The 24,169-nt window shown below is 40.6% G+C and overlaps 2 protein-coding genes across 4 annotated transcripts in view; one reads left to right on the top strand and one right to left on the bottom strand.

Moving 5' to 3' along the window:
• abcg2b (ATP-binding cassette, sub-family G (WHITE), member 2b) overlaps positions 1-18,840 on the bottom strand; it is a 32,149-nt gene extending 13,309 nt beyond the window's left edge. Inside the window, exon 1 of one of the 3 annotated variants that reach the window (XM_042430993.1) lies at positions 18,800-18,840. Coding sequence is in view for 1 of the 3 variants with exons in the window: in XM_042430986.1 (XP_042286920.1) it covers positions 17,713-17,721 (9 nt within the window). In the remaining 2 variants the exon portion in view is untranslated. Of the gene's footprint in view, positions 1-1,206; positions 1,375-17,712; positions 17,748-18,799 lie in introns of those variants that run through there. The other 2 variants (XM_042430986.1, XM_042431001.1) reach the window with 2 other exon arrangements.
• On the top strand, positions 1,505-6,083 carry zgc:77849 (UPF0472 protein C16orf72 homolog). The gene is made up of 4 exons (XM_042431016.1): positions 1,505-1,943; positions 3,627-3,707; positions 3,878-4,153; positions 4,261-6,083. The coding sequence occupies exons 1-4, from the start codon at positions 1,748-1,750 to the stop codon at positions 4,497-4,499; spliced, it is 792 nt and encodes a 263-aa protein (XP_042286950.1). The 5' UTR covers positions 1,505-1,747; the 3' UTR covers positions 4,500-6,083.
• Positions 18,841-24,169: the final 5,329 nt, after the last annotated feature.

Here is a 24,169-nt window from a genome sequence, read left to right as displayed (position 1 = left end):
CCTTCACACTCATTCACTAATCACACATCATCAACAGGTTACTGAACAACCACTCAATTAAAAACGAATGAATGAGTGAGTCCAGACAGCTCACTGTAACTTCAACAAGCAAACTAACCTTACCCACAACACATTATATGATCTCTGGTGCATTCTTGTTAAGGAGATAAAAAGCCACACAGAGACATTTAACCATCAGAGATGAAATTAGCGACCAAAGACACACAGAGAGAGAAGCTGTATCTGACTCACGTTATCTAACGTCTTCTTCTTTCTTTCATGGAGATGAAGTATTCATGTCATGACGTCCATTTACAGCTGTTGGTCATCTTGTATGTTAGTTAACAGAACTTTATGGCTGCTGCTTAACCAGTCTGATATCATTAGCAACAATGACAAACAAGCTAACTCCCCTGGTTGTTTCTTCGGTTGCTTCTCTCTCCAGCCTCCCCGGCAGCGTCCTGCTGCTGCTGCGCTGCCCAGTCCAGATAATTTCTCCCGTTAGCTTAACAACAGTCCTTAACAGTCCTTCCATGGGTGTATAAAGAGTCCTTAAGGCTGCTACAACAAGCCAGCTGTTGCATTGGCTAAGCAAGGAGCTATCCACTGCTGTAATGGTTTATTTCAACCAAATTTTTTTTTTACATTTTGATCTCCCTTTTGCCTCTCAAAAAATAGAGGAGGTTGATCCTCCTCTGCCTCTATGGACCAGCCTCCACTGATATATATGTAATAGAGCCTTCACTCTCTGCTAATTAGAAAAGTGTGTAGTTAAAACAACCAAATAGAAAATAGAACAATGGCCAAGTGTCAGGGAAGACCCCCCCCCCCCCCCCCCCAAATAAACACTAAATTTGTCAAAAAGAAGCCTATTAAGTATGCATTTTAGTTAAAACCATTGACTGTGTATAAATATATAATAATATTTATATACAGTTTATGGTTAAAACTTAAATATATATATATATATAATACAGGCTGAAAATTGTATAAAAAGTTCCTAAAAATATCAAGAAAACTCAGCTCTGAAGCAATGCGATATTCAATATCCAAATTGCTAGTTTTACACAGACGTCCTGCAGTTATTGCATTCACTGTGGGTTGATTGTAGAGTTTATCAGTTGTTCTGTGCTGTTATTGTTATGAATTGAATATTATATGAACTATCCATAAAATATGTCACTTCATCAGGGATCATCAGCTTACTCAATGATAGAATGGGGGTCCCTTAAGGAAAAAGGTTGGGAGACTATCTACATTTCCATAAAAAATAAAAATAAAAACAAAAAAACAACATTTCCACAGCCCGGCTGCCCCCTGCCGTCCTGAATGCTGCACGGCAGGCATCAGAGACTTCGGGGTGGGATCAACGTTGTTTTTCTCTGACCTTTTCCTTTTTTTTTGCTGCTGTCCAATCAGGCTTCGTGTTCGGCACAGAGAGCCGCAGAGAAACGTCGCACCGGCCAATCACGTTTCAGTACAGTGAGGAACTGGGCGGGGCTAGTTCCCAGAAATTCTAAGGTGTTGTCATCGTTGCGTTCCTTAGTTTGGTGTGTTTTACACTGGGCGTCACAATGCGACTCTAACAGCAATTGTTTTGTTTTGTATCGCTTGTTAGGGTTGTGTAACGTATTTTTCCAATAGAATACTGAAGAAAGACCGTTAAGTACCCACGGAAACAAAGCAATCCTATATTTTTCACGCGAAGGTTAGCTTGTAAGCTACTAGCTAGCGCCTATCGTTAGCTATGGAGGAGAGGAAGGAGGAGAGAGAAGCGGAGATCCAGGAGCACGGCCCAGAGCACTGGTTCTCGAAATGGGAACGGCAGTGCTTAGCCGAGGCCGAACAGGACGACCCAAACGAGGAGGAGACGGAACAAAGCCAGCAGAAACTGTGGCATCTGTTTCAGAACTCAGCCACGGCGGTAGCGCAGCTCTACAAAGGTTTGTACTGAAGATAACGAAGTTCAGATGAAGCTAACTCACAGCTAACTAGAGCTAATCCTGCTAGCAGAGATCCGACACAAAGGGCACCGGCTAACGGTGGTAGCTAAACCCCACTGCCTCTCTGCAGCATGAAGAGACATGTTTTTTGTTTCCATGGTCGTGTTGGGTGACATGTATTCTTTAAAATTGGATATAAAATCAACAATTCTGCGGTTCTCGGGCGGCCATCGCGACCATGCTCCGTGTGCTAACAGGCAGAAATCTGCTAATGTTAGCCGTCGTTAACAGCCGGTCACCGTGTCAGGGTGTCGGGATAACCGGGCTGAATCTGGCAAACAGTGGCCCCAGCTGTCACAGACTCTCCGGAGATAAACGGACTGAGAAGCAGCCGAGCTAAGAGGATATCTAAACACTGGTTAACTTAAGCTACGTGTATGTTGTTACTGTGACTTTTATTTATTCTGCTCTAACATGGCTCACATTTGTAAATGTTTTTGTTCACCCGTTAACAGCTACCTAGCTCGTCAAAATGGCGATACACAGGGAGGAGTTTGCCCGACTGAAAACAACATTTGTTGTCGGTCAAACGCAGCGGTAATTGTCGCAGCGGTGCTGGTGGATGTGGTTAAGTTGACGACATAAGTACTTTTTAAAAATTTCAACACAGAATCCAGTAGACTTTTGCTGATGATTGCATTGTCGATGGTGATATCCAGAACAAAATGGCGAAAAGGGAATAACGTATAATGTTTACATGTTGAAGTCTCGTCATACTCTGCTGAATGTGCACTAATAACTATTACATTACAACATGACACTGGCGTTGTGTTGCTTGGAAATGGTTTGGGTCCCCGTCAGCTTCTGCTATTAGCACATAGAAAACTGACTCATCTTAAAAGTCCCTGTTAAAAATGCTGAACCCGTGGTTGGTTTGATTTGACCATTAAGTTATTTACTGAGTAAGATGAATGCCTATGATAGACTTGTTTACCAGTTGTCATGCATGTCTTATTTGACCTTAAAGCTACATTATTGTGCAACCACTTGTCAAGTACAGTCATTATACCTCCCTCAGCCCAGAAATCCTGCTTGGCAAGATCCGTCTACTTTCAAGCTGCCATACATTATTATCTTCACAGACTGCAGTACAGCTGTGTCCTCATGAAATGTAATACCCGCTGATAATTTCAGAGGAGACCCTGTGGGCAGCCTCTCCAGATTAGATGTAAGGATTTGCAGGAAAGAGTGAAGTTGTTAAAGGACAGCAGGTAGATCGGCACTGCACAGGACATTAACTTGGGTACCTTTTGCGACAGTTGTCATATCTTTGTTGATGCCGTTCTTCTTAACGTCATAACACTCATCATACCAGACATTGTAATTACTTTAGATGAAACAGTTAATAACCTCCCTCCCCCCCAGCATACAATGGTTTATAATATCGTGTTACATTTATATTGTTAAGCTTATTAACAATGGGGTATAATGATACCTTGGAGGTCTCAGGGCAGGCATTGGATTAGAGTTTGCTTGTATACACAAGTGGAGTTGTATTGTAACAGCCAGTTTCTGTCTGCTGAGGCTTGGATTTGTCTAGAGAAGAGGTTTGAGCTTGACAAGGGGGAGTTTGGGATCAAAGTTATCATCACAATCTTACAAACTTCAAATTTTTATTCACAGATAGAGTATGTCAACAACAAGGTCTCTCTCTCTGGGTGCCCTTCCAGAATGCAGCCACAGCTGTCACTAACCTGTACAAAGGTAAGAAATGAGTAACTTTAACTACAGCTCATCTTATGGCCCACCGTGTTTGTGTGGTATTTTGTATCATGTCCAAGAAGTATTGTACGTCAATGCAGTTGGTGTAGATAAACTTTGATTCTGGTGTCTAGATTTACTTAGAATATATTTTTCCCCCTCTGTATCACCAGAGAGTATGGAAGCCCGTCAGCGGAGCTATGACCTGGGGATCCAGAGAGGCTACCAGCGCAGGAATAAGGAGGTGATTGCCTGGGTGAAGAAACGCAGAAGAACCATCAGGCGAGAGGACCTCATTAGCTTCCTGTGTGGCAAAGTCCCACCCCCACGGACAGCTCGAGCCCCACCCAGAGTTGCCATGGTGTCTGCAAGCCGACCCTCACCCCCCGAGACAGGCAGCTCTGTGGAGACTGACCTGCAGCCCTTCAGAGAGGCCATAGCCTTGCACGGTTAGTTAAAATGCCGTGTTAAACGGTAATCTGTTGCGTTAGGATGAAAGGTGATTATTCATGCAGTTTTCAGTGGCTTCATGTTTTTGTTTTGTTTTTCTTTCCAGGCCTTAGTGGTGCCATGGCAAGCATTTCTGTCCGCTCTGGTCCTCCTGGTTCACCAACTCACCCGGCCCAGTCCCTCAGTCGTCGTAGAAACGGTCTCCATGATGTAGACCTGAACACCTTCATCGCAGAGGAGATGGCGCTCCATTTGGATTCCACTGCCAATCGTAAACGAGGCCCTGCCCCCTGTAGTGATGTCATCACAGACTCACCAACTCATAAACGTAACAGGATGCTCTGAACTTTTCGTACACCACTAATCCCTCCTCTGTCCTCTCCTTGGTGGCCGACTGGACAGCTGATGAGGACTGATACCTTGGCCGACCATTGAAATCTTCCTCCTTTTCATCTTAGTTGCAATGCTACAAATAAAGAAAAACTTAACTATTACCAACCCACATATTGCTCCCCTTCTGTATTTTTCGTTCACCCCCCCCTCCAATTGTCTCACACATCTTCTCCATAGCAGAGTTCTGTTCTTTTATAGAAATTTTCTTTCTTGTTTGTATGGTTGCCCTCAGTAAATCTGATACCTAAGCGAGCAAACACCACATTTCAGATCCTTAAATTGCAGAATGTTGCATTTAGACATTGTTTATTTGGTCGAGGCTTCTTTGTGCTTCATATCCAATAACCACATGAACTGGGCTGTTGCCTACTACTCGCAGTTCTCCTCCCCTCATTCCTTAAGCGTACTTCCTCCTCCATGGAGGGCTGGCCAAACCAGGCTGGACTGAAACCCGGGCCCCTCGGAAGGCTAAACCGCCTCCCTGCCGTGTGGCTCCACTCAAAATGCTTGGCAGTGTGTGTGTATCTCATTCTGCTGCTGCTCTGTGTGTTTGCGTATCTGACAGAACTGCCACTTACTGTGTTGTACTTGTCTTTGCCTTTTGAGAAAGCTGCTACAGTATCTCTGGTTGTTGTGCAACAGTGAGTGAGTGAGTGAGTGAGTGTGTATGTGTGTGTGCTTGTGGATGCAGGGTTCTGGCAAATTCAGCACCCACTTGACCGAATAATTTCCTGTTTTACATAATTCATCTTTTTTTTTTTTTCTTTAGTTGCTCTTTGCTGCCCAAACCAGGGTTTTATCACAAAGCAGTTCAGTCCAATTTACACAGATATTCATGACTATTATTACTGTCAGAGTGAGCTGACACTTTAAATAGTGGGGTTACAAGAGATGGGAAAGCAAAATATATTTGCAACAAAGTTTTCTTCGTCCAGATACCCTCATTCTGCTTCCTTAATTGCAGTTTTCTAATCACACTGTTACTCATATGTATTTTCATGTTTACAGATAATCCAAATGTAAACTATTACCCTGTCAGCATCAAAATACTGACTGACTCAGTACTAGTTCTTGCATTTTTGCATAAAGAGCAGTAACAGTGTTTCAAAGCTTGCATTTTAGCTACTTCATGTTTACATTAGGCCCTTTGATAAAAACTTGAAGTGCATTGTCATGCTTTTGTCTATGGGGTAAAGAAAGAGTTACAACACTTTCACACTTGTGATTACAGCTTTAAACCTAGAAAATTATGGGGGTGGGGAGGGGGGTTGTCTGTGAACCTAGCAAATAGTAAGGGCCGATGGCTGTGATGTTTTCTTTAGCCAAGTCATGGACTTTTGAGTGCGATGGTTTAACAAGGCACAGGGCACTTGTTTTGTTAATGTCGCACTGCTTTGTGATACAATCTTGTGTAATGTGTGTAAATAAACATGTAGGTGCTGTTATATGTGGTACATATTGTAAAAAGAAGTGCAAATTCATTGGGATGTCATGTATAATAACGATTCTGACATTAAAGAAAATACAAGCATTTAACTAAGTTGTCTGGGTTTTCTACCAGTTGGGTTTGACATTTTGCTGACGCTTTGTATCACCTGCTTGCTGAGATCTTATTTCAATGTAGGTTAATCTTCACTGACAAAAGTGTTATTTTTGGATCACTGAGGACCTGTTTTAAGAAAGGGAAGATAAAGAGTGCAATGAAGTGGGAAAATTTGAGGTTTTCCCACTTCATTGCACTCTTTATCTTTCATTTCTATTATCTATCATAGTGCCTGCTCAGTTAAGAAATGCCTTGCTCATTTTTTGTTACCTTAATCATCCTTTCTTTCCTTGACAGAGCTTGATATTCAGCTATTTTATCATCAGTTGCCAAGCACCAAAGAATAAAGGAAGTGCAGAAAGGGGAACTTAGTGGCTGTATTTGTCAATCTCTTACTGTTCTGTAGAAGCAGGTGGTCAACAAACCACCAACAAATTGGCAAATATTATGCAATACAACTTCAACACATGGGGGCGACTGCTTTCTGCTTTCCAGGTTCCCTCTAAAAAGAAGCTGATGCTCACAATGACACAATAATAGATGGATAGAAAATGTTGACCATGTAAACAGGATTTTGCAGATACCACTCTATTGAGATACTCGCTTTTTATTAAAAAAAAATTTCATGGTGACAAATATGTACTTTGTAACTCAAATCTGTGTTTTTGTTCTTCAAACCAGTGAAATTATGTTGGTTTGCTTGTTAAAGCTCTTTTTATTCCACAAAACAGGATCATCTCATTTGCTCAATGAATGTTACTGTTATTTTCTTCCCTTGTCTGTAAATCTAGATAAACAGTAGTTATGTTTTCAAAGAGAATTTACTTGCGCATTGTTTACACTTGGGGTGTTTGTCAGGGTGGAAATTAACTTTTTAAAATGTGAACATCTGCCAGCCACTGACAGATAAATGTTCAAATTCGCCAGCCACTCGATAGTAAATCATTATTCTGTGTCTGAAATCAGCCATCCACTTTCATATTTTACCAGCATTTGGCTGGTGCTGATTTCCCATCCTGGTGGTGGTCCAAGGGGAAATCAACATGATGTTACAATGAAATAAAATACCAGAGGGTGAAATACAACCAGTTACAACAGATGAGGGATGCTGAAAAACAGAAAGCATAACAAATTATTCAAAATGCATTTCATGGGTCATTTGAGGGGATGCGATGCATTAGTATCCAGTTGTAGTCGCACAACTGGTGAGTAATTGGAGGTAGTTATGCACTCAGTTCACCAGGGATCTTGTAACACTGTAAAAATGTATTAAGACAGACCTGGAGTGACATGGATGTTGTTCAAAGTTTTTTTTCCTTAAATTATGATCTCTGCCAAAGAGATTTTGTTATTAGTTTGCTTCTGGGTCTGTTATTTGGATGGATAACTCAAAAAGTACTGAACAGAAGGCAAAAAAGGCCATGCATCCAACAGGAACTTCATATTTTTTCATTAAGTAAGCACCAAAACTATTTAACCACATAGCCTTCGAACAAAAATAAATAAAACTAAAATCTTTTTCCACATCCATCTGTCCAAATAGTACTCACAATCTAACACTTCTTTGTTTGTTACTACTCCTACAAATTTCATCCAGTCTTCACCAGATTTTGTGCATATCACATAGTGGATCACTCTGTAAAAAGTTATTCATTTGTTTTTTGATATTTCCTATCATTTTCTTGTAATCTGGTTGCCAATTTTTTCTTTGCAATGTCTAAGTGAAATAATTCTTGTACAGTTGCAACCAAATTTAGACAATGCAGACACATTTTAACTCTGCTCCTGCAAAAGTTCGATTTAATTTACTTATGTGATGCACAATGGCAACAGGATCATTTTCGGTGGCCATAACTCAGCTGTTACTTGAAATCTTGCTCATGCCTTGATTTAGGATGTATTCTCCATACATCAACAAACTTGTCTATCTTCATGAATACGTTCATGTAAAATTGGATCTTGATTCAGATTAAAAAATACATTTTTGAATATTAAAATAACAAATTTAGAAGACTGTGCAGCCTTGGTATACATATAAACATTAGTAAAAGTCTAGTTTTATGGTCCTGGATGGAAAGTGATTTCCTCATTCGTATCAAGGAAACTATAAAATATATTTTATAGTTTCTTTGATTCATAAAATAAGTCAAAAACAGTGTTCCACCTCTTTAGTATAAGTAGAAATTTGGCTCCATGTCTCTCTGATTTGACAGCTGGTTTGACCTCAGTGCCAGCACACACCCAACAACTCTTGACACTGCTGTCTATCTTCACTGAGTCACTGCCTGAGAACCACCAGAACTAAAGATAGTAAAAAAAGGAGGTGCCACAGCCTTTGATGTGCTGGAGAAAAGCTACCAGGTCATCAGAATGCACTTGACCTCGACCTTGAGACTTTTTTGGTTCGCCCAAAGCAACGCCACTGCTTGATCCTCTGACACTGCCAGTCCATCACCGCAGAGGAGGATAAAGAAGTGTGTTGACGGCACTGTCTCACAACACATGCGGCGAAAAATATCTGGTCTTTCTTTCCTTTGCTAACACTGCACGGTTGTTTTTGTTTCATCATGTATCTGAAGGCTCTAAAGGCTGCTATTTGATGGAACCATAGAAGAGGAGCAGAGCTGACCGCAAGCTGTTTCACACTTCAAAAGAAGCATTGTGTGTGTGTGTGTGTGTGTGTGTGTGTGAGGGAGAAAGAGAGAGAGAGAGAGAGACAGAGAGAAAGAGACATGACAAGAAGCAACAAGTGTCTAAATGTTCCAGAAAACCCCTCGAAGATGGCCATCTGGGCTGCGCTGATATCAGCTCACACACACACACACACACACACACACACACACACACACACTCATAAACACACATATATAGGTGTCTCCTAGGATGCCGTCTGGTCTGAAAGAGAGAGTTGGTGGTGTGTCTTGTGAACCATTACAGACACACACACACACACACACACACACGTCCCTTCCATCATAGCAATTTTGTGTCCGTGTGGGCTTGACCATTAGGGAGTCTTCAAAGGCAGACAGCTGGCGATCAATGATGCTCTAGTTATCCCTCGTGTGCATGTACGGGATGTGCGTCGACGTACACGGCATAAACACAATGGGCGATGGTAATTGCTGCACCAGCTTGTGCTAATTGATAGAGGACAGCATGCTTATACACTCACATACACACACTTTAGCACATGCACATAAACAGAAGCCAATCAGGCAGACTGAGAATGTGTCCCCAGAGAGATTGAGCAGCCGGAGAGCAGGGGTGGTGGTGGGAGATGGAGAGGTGGAGGAGACAGAGAAGGAGGAGAAGAGGAGGAGGAAGAGAGGTTAAACAGTCCCCGGAGATGGGTGCTAGTCAGGGCTCTTAGTTTTGTGCACATAGGCTACGGTAGGTGAGCGGTGCGTGGCGTGCATGAAAACACAAGGTCTGAGGGATTGTCTCCTATTTTTGGGTCTGCTGTGTTTTTGTGAATGTTCCTCCTTCTTCAAAAAGGAGCTCCCCCCCCTCCCCTCCTCTTCCCTTACCTTCCTCCCCCTCTATCTCTCTCAAACATAAACATGCTTGCACACACATACACACACACACACACACACACACACACCAGATCTTCAGAGCTCCCTGTGCACCAGCATGTCCCTGTCTTCCACAAACGCCATGAAAAAAAAAAAAAAACCCACGAGCTGATCACCATAGCAACACGTTATACTGTATATCTTCCAGCAATATTTATCCAACCCAGGGAGGAGGGGTTGTGGCCATTTGGGGGGGTGGGGGGGTTGGTAGATGGAGAGGGGAGGCAGAGGTGGTGGTGGTGATGCTGTATGTGTATGTGTGTGAGTGTGTGTGTGTGTGTGTGTGTGTGTTGGGGGGGGCGTGATGCAACTCTAAAAATCAAACGGTCATTATAGAAGAGGGGCTGCGGTTCCAGCTGGCGGCCACAGGGCGGCAGCAGCGTCCAGCGCAGCGGGACAGCATTGCCAGGCATCAACTACAAGACCAGTGGCTTTCAGTCATGTGCCACGCAGAGCTTACAGGCTGCAGGTTTTCATCCCAAACCAAATACTACACAAGCTTATTTCACTTTTTATTAAAAGGTGTTGCGAGGAGTGAAATTGGCTTGTGTGGTTCTTTGTTACAGTGAACATCTGTGTGCATGCTTTTCCTGGCACATGAGTGACAACCACTGGACTCGACAAGAAAGAATGCAAAGAGGAAGCTGTTCCAGTGCGTCCCCAAAAGCAACACCTACCAGTGGGATGCTGGGCATGCATTCAAGGATGGAGAAAATGACTGAAGTACAGAAGAGAAAAGAAAAATGAATGGTGGGGCAGAAAGGGAGCGGGAATGATTGCAAGGTCCCCCTCCTCCCCAAGCATAAGGATTAGATGTTGTGCTGCTGGCTGCAGATGGGTTTGGGCTTGATTCTGTATGCGTGTGCACAGTGTGTAATGTGTCAGGGTGTGTATGTGTGTGTGTGTGTGTGTGTGTGTGTGTTTGCTTGTGTGTGTGGGTTTATTTTTTGGGCTCAGGAAGCAGGTTAAGCAAGGAGGGAGGGGAGAGAAAGAGAAGAGAGAAGAAAAGGAGGGAGAGCGGAGTGAGGAGGAGGAGGATGAGAGGAGGGAACAGGATGAAAGGATGTAGGTGAGTCTAGGAGGAGAGGAGGCCTAAATCCTCACTGAGCTCCTGGGAGAGAACAAGGAGAGACACGGAGAGACTAATGATGTGAGAAAAGGGGAAATGTATAAAGACAGTGGAAAACAGGAAGAGACTGACGGAGAGTGTGTGTGAGCGAGAGACATATAGTGGGAAAGTGCAGGGGGAAAAGTGTAAGTGCAGCGCAAGTCTCCGTGCTCACAGGTTTATATTGAAAAACCCAACAGGACCTGACAAGAGTCTGATAGGATCAGCTCCTCTATGTGCTCACTCACTCATACACACCTACACACTTGCCCTCACACACTCACAGTCCCTCTTGCCCTCCCTCTTCAGCACCGCTCCATTTTTCCAATATTCTGTGCTTGAAGTGATATTTCGTTTTGGTACATTTTAAATTTTTCAATAGGCTTTACCTGGTGTGACTCTGTGAGCCATTAGCCTTCAACAGTGCCCAACCTGTACAGTACCTCTGTGGGTCGATCGCTCAAATTAAGGCCCTCGCCGGACTCCCTTTACCATTAACTTAAAAAGTGAGCCTGCAAAACAGAAAATGTTGCTTTCAGCCCAACTGTCACCTTGCTGTGATGTTCATTTGGAGGTCAAGGACATGTAGATGTTTAGATGAGGCTAGTAACAAACTACTTTCTTTTTTCCCACTCGTTTAAGTTTTTTGGGGGTTCTCTTTCCTTGTCCGAATTGCGGATTTGAGGATAAAGTGTGTTGTGTGCTGCATAGACTGCAAAGCCCCTTGAGGGAACTTTGTGATATGTGATATTGGGAAGAAAACTGACCTTAGTGCTAAAATGATTAGTTGATTAGTCAATTAGTCATAATTAGACAGAGAGCCAATTAGTGAACAAAAATGTGATAATGGATTAATCATTGAAGTAATTTAATGAACCACAAGATTAAGAGTACAGCCACGCTAACCGCTATTAGAGGCTTTACTTGGTCATAGCAGTGGTTTGAGCTAAATGCTATGCCATGATTACCATCTTAGGTTAGCCTTTTAGCATGCCAACATGAGCTAATTAGCAATAAACACACAGTAAGTAAACATAAGTACAGCAGAGGCTGACAGGAATGTCATAAGTTTTTCAAGTCTTTTGTCATAAACTAAATTAATGGACAAATTGAAATTTTGACCTGATGATGGTGCTAGATGAAGTCAGAAGTCAGGGGATCAACAAAGTTATTACAAGTCACCCTGAGGGGGGCATGAAAGTATGTTCCAGATTTTATGGTAATACATCAAATATTTTTTTAGATATTAACTGCTGTAGGGTATTAAGTCAGTCCCCAATTCTAGACTAGGTGTATGCTAATGTTATTCTGTTTCTGATGGATGGGGATGCTAACATCACCATATCAACTTTATATGGTGATAATAAGTCAATATTGTGTTCTCAGCTTGTTCCACTGCCCCCAAGTGGCCAAAAATAAATAACTGCAGCTTTAAATGCGGCAAGTGAGGAACCTGCTGGTGGACATGAGTGTTGAGCAAGCTGTCCAGCTAAAGAAAGCAGAAGGTCTCTCTGGTCTGTTTGAGATGGGAGACTGAATTCAACAGAAGGGTATGAACTGAGAAGGACAGGTTCAGGAGGATCTTGGAGACTGTCGAAATTGCATGTCAGGAAGCTTCAGTGAAGTACAAAAAAATCCTTTTGGTGACTCAGGAAGAGAAAGTTATTGACCTGGCTGTACTAAGCAGGTAGATCTGGAGTGAGATTACTGTCAGAAGGTTGGGGGATCATTTTCAGGAACTATCACCTGCTGGACATTTAATTTGGGAGGTAGTGCTCGAAGATTCAAAAGGGTCTAAGTCCATTTCCTTAGTGGAGGTCAGTAAGAAAGCTTGTTAGTGGAAAGGGCATAATTTTCATTTCAGCTTTGGGAAGACATCCACAGGGAACTGCTCAAACCACTGCAATTATACTCCTCACCAAGGCGTGCACTGTGCTCTTAATGGGATACTATTCATGTGCATAATATACTGCATAATATACTCTATGTCAGTTAACATGACATACTGACCTGAACAGTGACTTGGGAAAGGAAGGAACATGTTAGCTGTAATACTGATTTTACTGAATTAGCCATGGAGAAAGTTTTGGTTTTATTTCCCAACGCTTTGAGATATCGGTCACCCATATTTATGTTGTTACTCCAATACAATGGAGATGAATAGCAATTTGTTTGTGGTGCTCATGGCATTGAAAAATTACATTTAAAAATTCAACAGCAAAATAGAAATAAAGAAATAATGTTGGTTACTGTGGATAATCCACAGGCATCTCTGTGTTTTCACTCAAACTACTTTCCACTGAAGAAATAGTCCCTTTTCACAGTGATGCCTGTAAAATCCGGAGTAACAAACACTCTGTGGAAAGAAAAGTTGATGGGTTTTTTGCAATGTAATTTATTGTGATCATTGATTGCGCATGCATTGGCACTGTGTTTGTCTGCCAGAAGCTGTGTCAAGCTCTGTCTTAAATTTACTTTTTATCCAGTTGTCCAGCCGCATTTTTATGATACACTTTTAAGATCTTGGTTGTTTTTAACTATATCTTTTAAAGGATAAAGGATTTTATTCATTGGATATGTGGATCTTAAGTCATCAAACAAGCAGGGCACACGCTCTGTTACTACTATTTTATGAACGGTTGTTCTTACCGTGGATTTTAAGCACTTTTACTGTGGATAATAAGCATATAAGCATGTCACCACTCACTTCTCCATGCAGCTGTGAGAACCTTTGCAAGTTGTTGTCTTGAGATAACAGAGCTGCAGGATAGAATATCCACTTTATATAAGAGGAGGAGGAGAAGCAGTTTGACTTTATAGTGTCTTTTGGCCTAGCACCAACTGCCTAAACTGATGACCCTTGGTTTAGCCTAGGAGCCAGGCCAAAGGTCACACTCAGCTCGACCCCATAACAACCAGAGTCCTGGAGGATCGCTGGCAGGTCTCGTTGAGGGAACAGTTAAAGGATTGCTCTGCGTCCACCATCAGTACAGGTCATCGTGCTGATGAATAAATTTGGCACTCTGGGTTAGGAGGACTTTCCTCCACTGACTGCAAAACCTGAGCCTACCTGCACCAAGGGTTGCCCCGAGTCTGGTGCCATGCGCCCAGATGAAGGATCAGATCCGAGGATTCTCTTAACTAAAGCACACTCATGCTCGCTTCATGCTCTCTCACCACCTCATAGGGGGTCCCAGTCCAGCAGCCCTCGGACTGCTAGCTAAAACGGGCCACTAGAGCAGCAGCAGGATTACCAGGCTTATGACCAGCATGCACCCACATTTGCTGCTGCTGGAGACCCAGTCCCTGACCCATCTGCTGCTGGAGGCCCTGGCCCATCTGCTGTTAGTTACCCAGTCCCTGGCCTGGGAAATCGAGGTAAGCGTCTCCCTCCATCATCGCTTACTACAACACTAATTCTGGGTTTGTCGATGGTCAGGGATGTCACGAATCCCACAGCAGCGACATACTGTTGTCCGGGTGCACGAGTGTGGGATGTAGCTGCTGAAATACCATTGCTCCTTGAAAAACATCCGACAGTGAAAATCTTCCAGGTACATGTTGGATTTAACAATATTAAATTCCAGCAGTCCGAGAGGCTGAAGAATGATTTTATGTGTCTTACTGACACTCTCCTGGATTTGGAGATCCAATGCGTCATATCTGGGTCTCTTCCTTCACCCCAACTTGGTGACACCAGGATTACTCGCATTCGTCAGCTTCACATATGACTAAAGGGCTATTGTGAATCTGGAAGCATTTTGTTTGTTTACAACCTTGCTTTTCTGAACTGCCCAGATGAACCCGGATTCAAAACATAACCTGTTACTATATTCTCTACTTATCAATAGCACCGCTTGCGGCTTTGGAGGTTGAGTCTCAAATTCGGAGGAAAGTTGATTTTATCATGCAAAGCTTTCAGTATTGCAAGGGCATAGGAATTGTTCATATGAACATGCGTAGCATTGTATCAAAAATGTACTACGGTATATTAAAGTCTGAGTGCAACAAACTGACCCTGACATTTTTGTGTTTTATGTGTTTAAGTACCAGTTATTGGGTTCTATATATTATTTTAACCAATAGACCCCGACATTATATATCTATTGGTGTTTTTCCTCTTGACTTCAGTGACCACTGCCCAACAGCATGCATCTGTGACACAAAAGTACAAAGATCCAAACCACGTACCACTGTCAAAAGGAATTTTAAACACTTTTCTGAACAAGCATTTTTGTTTGAGTTGTACTATAGTGATATTAGGTTTACCGTGGCAATTCCTGATCCACACTTAGATTTTTTATAAAATATTTAATTCCATTGCAGACAAGTATGCACCTTTTAAAATATTCAGTCAAAAACTTGGTTTTGTTCAGAAATTGCTAAAATGTTAGATGAAAGGGATGCAAAGCGCAAACAACTTAATCATCCTCTGATTGGCAATATTTTCATCTGTTATTCAAAATGCCAAACCATCATTTTATGTGTCTGCACTATCTGAAAGTAAAGGAAACCCAGCAAAAGTTTGGAAAATCATTATGATTATTAAATCATTATCACATAGTCCTACCTCATCCTTACCTTATGAAATTGTTCAAGGTTCAACTACTATCTCAGCTGAAAAGAAAATATGCGATGTATTCAATGAATACTTTATTTCATCAGGTTATTTATTTGAAAATGCTGGATTTCCTCCCACTATCTCTAATCATAGTGCACCTTGCTGGGCAAACAAATTAGACTCTCAGACCTTTTCATTGAAGCCTTTTATGAATCATGAAATGTTAAATGCTCTTTGTTCTATTGATCCCATAAAGTCAACTAGGGCTGATCAGTTAGAGCCGAGGCTTCTATTATTAGCAGCTCCATTACTAGTTGAATGCTTAACTTATATTTTTAATTTGACCGTAGTAACAGAAAGCATCCTGACCTTTGGAAGATAGACTACATCCTACCTTTGCATAAAGGGGGTCAGTCAATGAGCTAAATAATTATCATCCAATCTCTAAACTATCATGTCTAGCTAAAGTGTCAGAGAAACTGGTAAATGATGAGGTGAGAACATTTTTATCTCAAAACTCCATTTTAAAATCATATCAATCAGGATTTAGACCTGGATATAGTACATTAAATAGTGTATTGATGACAAGCAGGATTGTGTTGCCTTTTTTATTGAATTATCTAAGGCTTTCCACATTGTTGATCATCAAATTCTTTTGAAATGTCTAGTATCTATTGGATTTGATGAAAAGTCATGTAATTGGTTTGCAAATTATCTCAGTGGTAGAACACGAGCTGTTGTGGCTGATGGCTATCGCCTGGGACACACTGGATGCGTCAGCAGCGCATGTACATCGCGGAACCTCTTGCTTTTCATTTCGGCGCCCATGTTGCTGCTGAGACATCTAAAGATTCAAGGTCTCGCCTATTTTCTCTGCACGACACGCGCGGTTCTCAGCAGAAATAGACAGGGAAAGCAATAGAAAGATGGGGCTGCCAGCGGCAGAAGCGCCGCAGCAGACACGCTTCCTGTGTGGACGCTGCAAGTGTGAGAGACACAGCAGTTCAACTTTATGAGTGTTAACAAAGGTGTGCCACAGGGTTCTATTCTAGGACCACTTTAAGACACAATTTTTATAAATGAATCATTTGTATGTGGACAACTCTATTCTCTATACAACACCGCCCTCTGTTGCCCAGGCAGTTCAAAACTTGCATTCTGATTTCTGTGCTGTACAGCAAATTTTAATTGATTTTAAATTACTTTTAAACTCCGATGAAACAAAATGCATGCTGTTTTCTAGAAAACTGACTATAAGTTCCACTGAAGTGAATATTTCTACCCTTAATGGGACATCAATTGAAAGAGTATCCAGTTATAAATATCTTGGTCTCTGGTTTGAGGACAAGCTGTGCTTCAAAAAACATATTAATGAACTGACTGTCCTCAAACGCAAAACTGGCATTCTTTTATACAAATAAGGCATGTATTACCCAGAATTGCAGAAAGCTAATTGTTCAGTCAACATTTTTATCTGTTATGGACTATGGTGATGTAATTTATATGCCCCTCCTGCCTCTACTCTTAAACCTCTCGATGCAGTCTATCATTGCACCCTTAGGTTCATAACTGGGGATGACTTTAGAACGCATTGTTGTATTCTGTATGAGAAAGTTGGGTGGCAGTCATTGGCAGTGAGAAGAAAAAGGCACTGCATTCTATTTATTTACAAAGCACATATTGGAAAACTTCCTGGGTATCTCAAATGGCTTTTTAATTATAGATCATTGTCACACTGCACTAAGTCCCAAGACTATTTGGTCCTCAAAAAGCACCATGTTAGTACTAAGACTGGGAAACTGGCTTTTAAATACTATACTCCACACAAGTGGAACAATCTGCAGAAGTTGTAAAATTAGAAGAGCTAATCCCTTTAAATCAGTTTAAATCTATTTTGACTGAGTAGTGCAGATGCACATGTTTTCTTTGAATTGATGTTGTCCCTAACGTTGATGTCTTTGGCCCGTGTGTTGTATAATCTGTTGATGTCTACTGTAACTTATGTGTGTAAATAAAGATCATATATATATCAGTACCACAAACAGTATTCCAGCAACTAGGTTCAACCATGGGCCAGTTTTTTAAGGATTTTTCATTGGGGGGCTGTTAACTAGCACGGTGGAAATGCAGACCTATATGTTTGTGTATATAAGTATATATTCTTTTTATTCATTTAAGAATAAAATTGATTCATAACAATGTTTAGGATTGTATCTGAGGGCAAATTTTTCACATTAGTAAATGAGGGCTTATGGATAGAGTTACAACTTATTTTAACTCTCAGTTATCTAAAAATGACTCATATGCAAATATATGTTCTGTATTGCAGACTAGAGACAGATTTTATTCATTATCCTCACATAATAAACACTGACCTGCTTCATTTATGGTTGATTGAATGTTCTGTTGTTGCCTTAGAAAAAAATAGTAGACTGCCACATATTTGTGTTTGTGAAGAACAAATCTGTTATTGTCAAAGAGGCTGAAATTGAGGAATTAAAACTGTTAGAATTTACACAATAAATTTCATTTCTGGTAAGTTAATTAGACTTAATTTCAGCACCATTCACTGCTCACCATGCAACCATTGGTTTTAATGCCGCTCTTCATGTGGGGGCAGTATTAGATGTAACATGGTTATATTCATTGGGATTTTCACGAGCCTTGTATTTATTTTGCCATCTACCATGGATTTTTGAAAAACTACATAAAAGATTTGATGTAAACTATGTAAACTATGAAACTTCAGCTTTTGTCAGGGGGCCAGATATTTTTGCTGCAGGGCTAAATTTGGTCCACAGCCCACTATTTGCCTACCACAGCAGTGTTTACCTTAATTTCCTGGCTAAATTAAATGAACATTTGAGCATGAAAGATCATTGTTAACCTTTGAAACTGCAAGCTGACAAAAAGTCCACTTACAAGCTCTTTCTATTGCATTCAACCATATCTCAGTCTTCCTCAGCAGATGGAAGGAGGAAATCTGTCAATGACAGCAATGACAACTGAGAAAACAACTGCTTTTTTGTCTACTACAGTAAACATCTGTTCAGTAAATCACTTATCCTGTGTTCTCCTTTGAGAAAAAAAATCAGAAACCAAAAGCTTATGTCATTGGGGTCCTTATTTCAATGTAGCAAATCAAATCTTGAATAAAGTGAGAATGTGGCGTTCAATCACAGGCAGAGTAGATGGTCACACTGAGCCTGATAGCATCCTGCTACACAACAAAAGAACCACAGACTCTGAACAATGACCCACATTAGCTTTCCTGCTGAAGTCTCCTTTTTTATCTAACTTACAAACATGAACACATGTCTTGCCCTGCACCTTAGCTTGTTGAATGAGCCACCAAACAAACATTCACTGGAGAAAAGTGCACTGCTAACGTCAGTTAGCAGACTAGGTTAGCTAGCTAATTAGCTGCTTAGCTGCAGTGCATTAAACAACATGTAAACATACCTGAAAATGTCACTTCGGTCTGGTTAGAAGCTGGTTTGGTCGTTGCTCTTCAAAATCCCTGTTAGCGGCACACTGTCTGTCTGTGACTTGTAGCTACAGCAGTTTGTTTACTTTGTCTCTGTTCTGTATGGTGTAACACCAGCAGCTTGCCAGCTAACGTCAATCAAACAAACCATGGGCACACTGACTGCAACAAAAAGGAGCATTTCTGTTATTTTTCAGACCTTTTTTCTTCATTCTAATAATACAAAACCTTTAGCAATATATTTTTTAAAAACATTGACATTATTTTTGACTGCAAAGAGGGATGATTAAATGTGATTTTATTTGGAAGAGTTAATTATCAAAGTTTTAAAAATTAAACAATCTTTATAGACGAACATTTTAGTGAATGAAAAAATCAGTGATGGCTGACATATCAGTTGTGTAAGATTTCATAAGGAACAAAAAAACTACTTAGCCTTGATACTGGAACCAACAGCCTGAAAATAATATAGCTAACCATATTAGGGCTGCAACTAACGATTATTTTCATTCTCAATTAATCTGATGATTATTTTCTTGAGCTGTTTGGTCCATAAAATGTCAATATCTTCTTATGTTCCAAACAACAGTCTACAACCCAAAGATATTCAGTTTACTATCATAGAAGACTAAAGAAACAAGAAAAATATTCACATTTGAGAAGCTGGAAATAGTTGCTGATTAAGTAATCGATTATTTGACTAATTGTTGCAACTCTAAACTATAGTATGTTAGCTAACCATACTGAGTGCCTCATGGCTGATGTCAGCTGGAAAATGATAGCAAGAATTCAAATGACACAGATATAAATTGACTGGCAAAATTACATTATTCTGATTCTTACTGGTCTTTTGTTTGTCAAAAGTATTAAAACAACACAGACTGCAGAGTCTCTGTCTGTTTCTCTTTTCCTCATACATTGGATGAGAGGTGAGATTGTCATGGACACTCTATAGAGTTAATTGAGGGGGATAAATGATTTACATGATATATTAGGGGTGACATGTCTCCTTGTCTCCACATAAAATTACACCTGTGGTTAGTGGAAAGGCGCAGGGGGAGGATGAGATTCATCCTGATGTGCTGTTGAATTTTTCAATTTTACCTTAATACAATACCCACATGTCTATATGTATATTACTTCCTCCTCTCCATACTGGCCGTGAAGAGATCTCTGTCTAATGCAACTCCAATGTAAAAGCTTGGAAAGAAAATCTAGTCCCTGTACCATGTGAAACTGTAATGTAAAGTTCAGCCAGAGCTAATATAAGGCTTCAGCAGGCGCGGTTTGCCAAATCAATTCCCTCTTTGTGTTTCCCTGCTGAGCTGTGATGGAGAGATAGCAGCACAAAAAGGGAATTTAGCACTAAAAGGAATATAAGGTAGGAAGATACCGACTTGATTTCTCCGACTCAGACTGCTGAAGCCTCATATTAGCTTTGGATTAACTTGACAATGCTTTTCTGCACAGGACTGTGGATTTAGTGCCCCATTTCTTATACTGGAGTCATATGAGGTCATGATTCCTTCTCTGGCAGTATGGAGAGGATGAATCATTACAGCAACAAAATACAAACCTATCCTCTAAAATATATTTACTGAATGTTGAGTAAATTGTAGGAACAATGGTTTTGGTCTGGCAGACACGGATGGTGGTCCCCATTTCAAAAACTGGAGTCCAACTGCTGGGTTTCACACTGCTGAATGCTGTTACAGTATATTGTCAGAAATAACAAGGACGTACAACAAGTTATCCACCACAAATTGTACCTTTTTTTTTTTTTTAGATCAGCAAGATCACTTCTTAAAACATGAGAAACACCAACTGATTGCAAAAGCTGTTATTCAGCTCTTGCCAAAAACCATAGGAGGAGAAGAAGAAAAATCCTCCTCAGTGGGACGAGACTCAACCACAGAGCAGAATTTCCTGGTGTGTGTGAAATACCAGCTGTTCAAGCTTCATTGAAAAATATGAAATTAATATGTGAGTAAAGTCTGTCCATTGGTGCTGAGCAGTGGTAGAAAGTAACAAAGTACATGTACTCAAGTACAGTATTTAAGTACAATTTTGAGGTACTTGTACTTTACTTCAGTATTTCCATTTTATGTTACTTTATACTTCCACTCCACCACATTTCAGAGGGAAAATTGTACTTTCTGCTTCACTACATTTATCTGACAGCTTTAGTTACTTTTCAGATGAAGATTTGACACAATGGATAATATAACAAGCTTTTAAAATACAACACATTATTAAAGATGAAACCAGTGGTTTCCATCCTTTTTGTCTTTTGACGTCTTACAAAAAGCAGTGTGTAGTCAGGGTCGCATTTCAGATGTCTATGAGTTGTTAACAGCTCCACCAAATAGTGATTTTTCCCTCTAAACTTCTCACATGGTTTCATTTCAATAAATGTTAAAATGATAATCAAAGATTATAGAAAAAGTCTAAAAACTGAAAACAGATTTGTGTATCAGAACTTTGTTTTTTCTTCTTTCCTCTCCCATTAATCATCTCACGACCCCTCAGATTTATCTGCTGACCCTTTGGAGGGGCCCGACCCCTAGGTTGGGAACCACTGGACTAAACTAGCTAACTGTATATTAAGTAGTTCAAACTAGCTCCACCTCCAGCAGCTACAACAGTAACATGCTGCTCTAACACTGATGCTTCAGTATTAATAATCTAATGATGTCATATATAATGTCATATATAATAGTCAGAGGGACTAAACCACTACTTTTACTGCAATACTTTAAGTACTTTTTGCTGCTAATACATGTGTACTTTTATTTAAGTAGTTTACACATCTTCCCTCTCTGAAAGTATACCACCTCACCTTTTCTCTGCCACCAACACAACAAATGATTTCTGGACAGAGGAGGAAGTGTGAGGACTGTGGAGAAAAGAGCATGAGAAGCACTTAACACTAGAGCTTTGCCTTTTTTTTGTACACCAGTGCACACCTGGATAATCACTGCAGAAAGGAGCAGTAATTGTCAGATTATGTTGTTATTTTTGGAAAGTTACAAAAAGTGGTCTTGCTCAAACATCTGCAGGAGCTTTTCACCTCTTTCAGACTGCCTGAACACTCTTCTTTTGGATTACATCCTGGCCTTCAGCCTCCCTGTTGGAGCTGTAACAAAGACTACGACCAACTGTTGAACTTTGGACTCAAGAGGTACCATCCAGAATCTGTTCTGGGTGCCAAGCAGTAGACCAAGATGTTTTCCTCACATAGATAAAAAAGTCAAGGGAATGTGTTAATCCTGTGTTAATGTGTTTTGTGGATTTAGAAGCAGCTTATCCCTGTTTTCCCCAGAGGTATCCTGTTCGAGGTGCTGCAGGAGTGTTAGGGTCCAGGGTCATTGCTATGAGCCGTCAGTCCTTTCGGAGAGAGAAAGCTTTGTGTTCACTCTCCTGGCATTAAGTCAACCCTAAGCCTAGGAATCCCCTGGGAGCATCTGGAGGAAGTTAGAGGCAGTTTCCAGGGGAAGTTTCTGGGAGGAAGTCATCTGGTCTGCTTTGACCCGGATAAATGTCTTGAAAGTGGAAGGGTGGGTGCATGGAGAATTAATTTTACAGCCACATAACGAGGGTTTCTAAATTATGTAACTCTCCAGGCTAAGTTACACTGCTTTAATTCACAATAATTCAAAAATACTTTTAACTGTTTACACATATTAAATAATCTTGATATGAAATATTTTGCTTAGTTGCAATAATTACTTAGCTGAAAAGCTCTCAGATCAACTCTAAAATAAACTGTGAACCCGTGCTCTGTGTGATGTTGGTGGGAATCCACCTTTAAATACTGAGTGGGGTTTGTCTCTAATGGTTAAACAAAGGCTTTTGTGCTGCGCCGCTGCTTGAATTATGAATATGGAATGCATAAGCGAGTATCACAATGCAGTATTGTGCTGATAATCTCCTTATTTATGACTCATGTTTTTAACCTCGAAACATGTCCATCCTTGAAAGACGGGCTCACAGAAAAAGGACAACTGCTCCTTGACTTTCATGTACTGATAGAAATGGTCCATAAAGTGGGTTAACACTTTAATACAAGTGTACGTGACTTATCTGTAATTCATGCATTAATAGGTGCAGGACTCAGCATGAGTTAATGTATGAATAAATTCATGACATATGAACTCATGAGGGTCCATACTAATGATGGAGTGTAAAGTGTTGACGAACAGACTTAGCACATTAAAATCTAACTTCACATCACTAATTAACATATGTAACCGGTCCATGAATTAACCTGTTAGGTCAAATGAGCTTTGTGTAGTACTTACAAAATGGTTCAAGTCCAAGTGATGAAACACATGACTGATTTTGTTGAGTTTAGAGTCACCAGATTAATGACTATGGAGTCTGATTTGAGTCCAGTCTGCTAATTGATACAGATATGTATTGCAGCAGCGCAAATCCCCTCTGAGATTAGAGCTCTATTTCTTGGTCATATCCCATGACACACACACACACACACACACACACACACACACACACACACACACACACATACGCACACACACACTCCTCTCAAACTCCTGAGCAGTCTTCCTCTGTCAATTGCTTCTCTATCTCTGGATTTATGGTTATGTAACAAAGTAGTTCAAAGACATCCCATTATGTAAAGTAGTAATAAATAACACAAAACACTGCGTTAAAAAGAATATGAGTTTGTGATGTTAGGTTTTGCATTTAAGTTTAGCAGTTTTGTATTAGCAGCAGTCCAGAAAGCTGATATGATGTGAATGTGGAGTAAAAGGAACCTCAACTCAAAGAGAGTATAGCTGGACATCATTGGGGAGATTTAGGATATGGAAAGACACATCTTCTGAGGATATAACAGACTGAGATGAATGAAAAATGAAAAAATTGGACTTAATCAGAGCGTCATGTAAATGAGAAGACCTGCTCATAGATACTAATATATAAGCAATCAATATATAAGGATCTTTGCTTACAGTGGAAATTGATGTCATCATAACATTGTTTCAGTAGCTGGTTTGAGTGCAATAAACAAAGCAAACGTATTGTTAAAATGAAAGTCCCTACCACTGTGTACAATGACCTTTTCCTTTCTCACTTAGATTACTGCACAACTGCAGTGTGACAACACAGGGTTAGACCGGATTCAAAGAGTGACAGACTATATAAAGACTGACAAACTTCTAATGGCTGACATTGACAGTATTTTAGACAGAGTTAAAGAAAGTGCACTGACATTGATCCTTGCATCACATCGCCACTCCATTTCTGACAGAACTGCGTGCTCCCCTACAAACCCCTAATGGTTGCAAAAGATTAGCAGTTTAGGGCTTAGAGTTGGGATC

The sequence above is a fragment of the Thunnus maccoyii genome, chromosome 2 (assembly GCF_910596095.1).
Source record: "Thunnus maccoyii chromosome 2, fThuMac1.1, whole genome shotgun sequence".
Classification (NCBI taxonomy): Eukaryota; Metazoa; Chordata; class Actinopteri; order Scombriformes; family Scombridae; genus Thunnus; species Thunnus maccoyii.
This window is presented reverse-complemented; position numbering and strand designations above follow the sequence as displayed.

Coding starts and splice junctions, on each gene's coding strand:
- zgc:77849 (XM_042431016.1), top strand. CDS start 1,748: ATGGAGGAGAGGAAGGAGGAGAGAGAAGCGGAGATCCAGGAGCACGGC. Junction 1,944..3,626: donor GGTAGCGCAGCTCTACAAAG/GTTTGTACTGAA, acceptor TTTTATTCACAG/ATAGAGTATGTCAACAACAA. Junction 3,708..3,877: donor TGTCACTAACCTGTACAAAG/GTAAGAAATGAG, acceptor CTGTATCACCAG/AGAGTATGGAAGCCCGTCAG.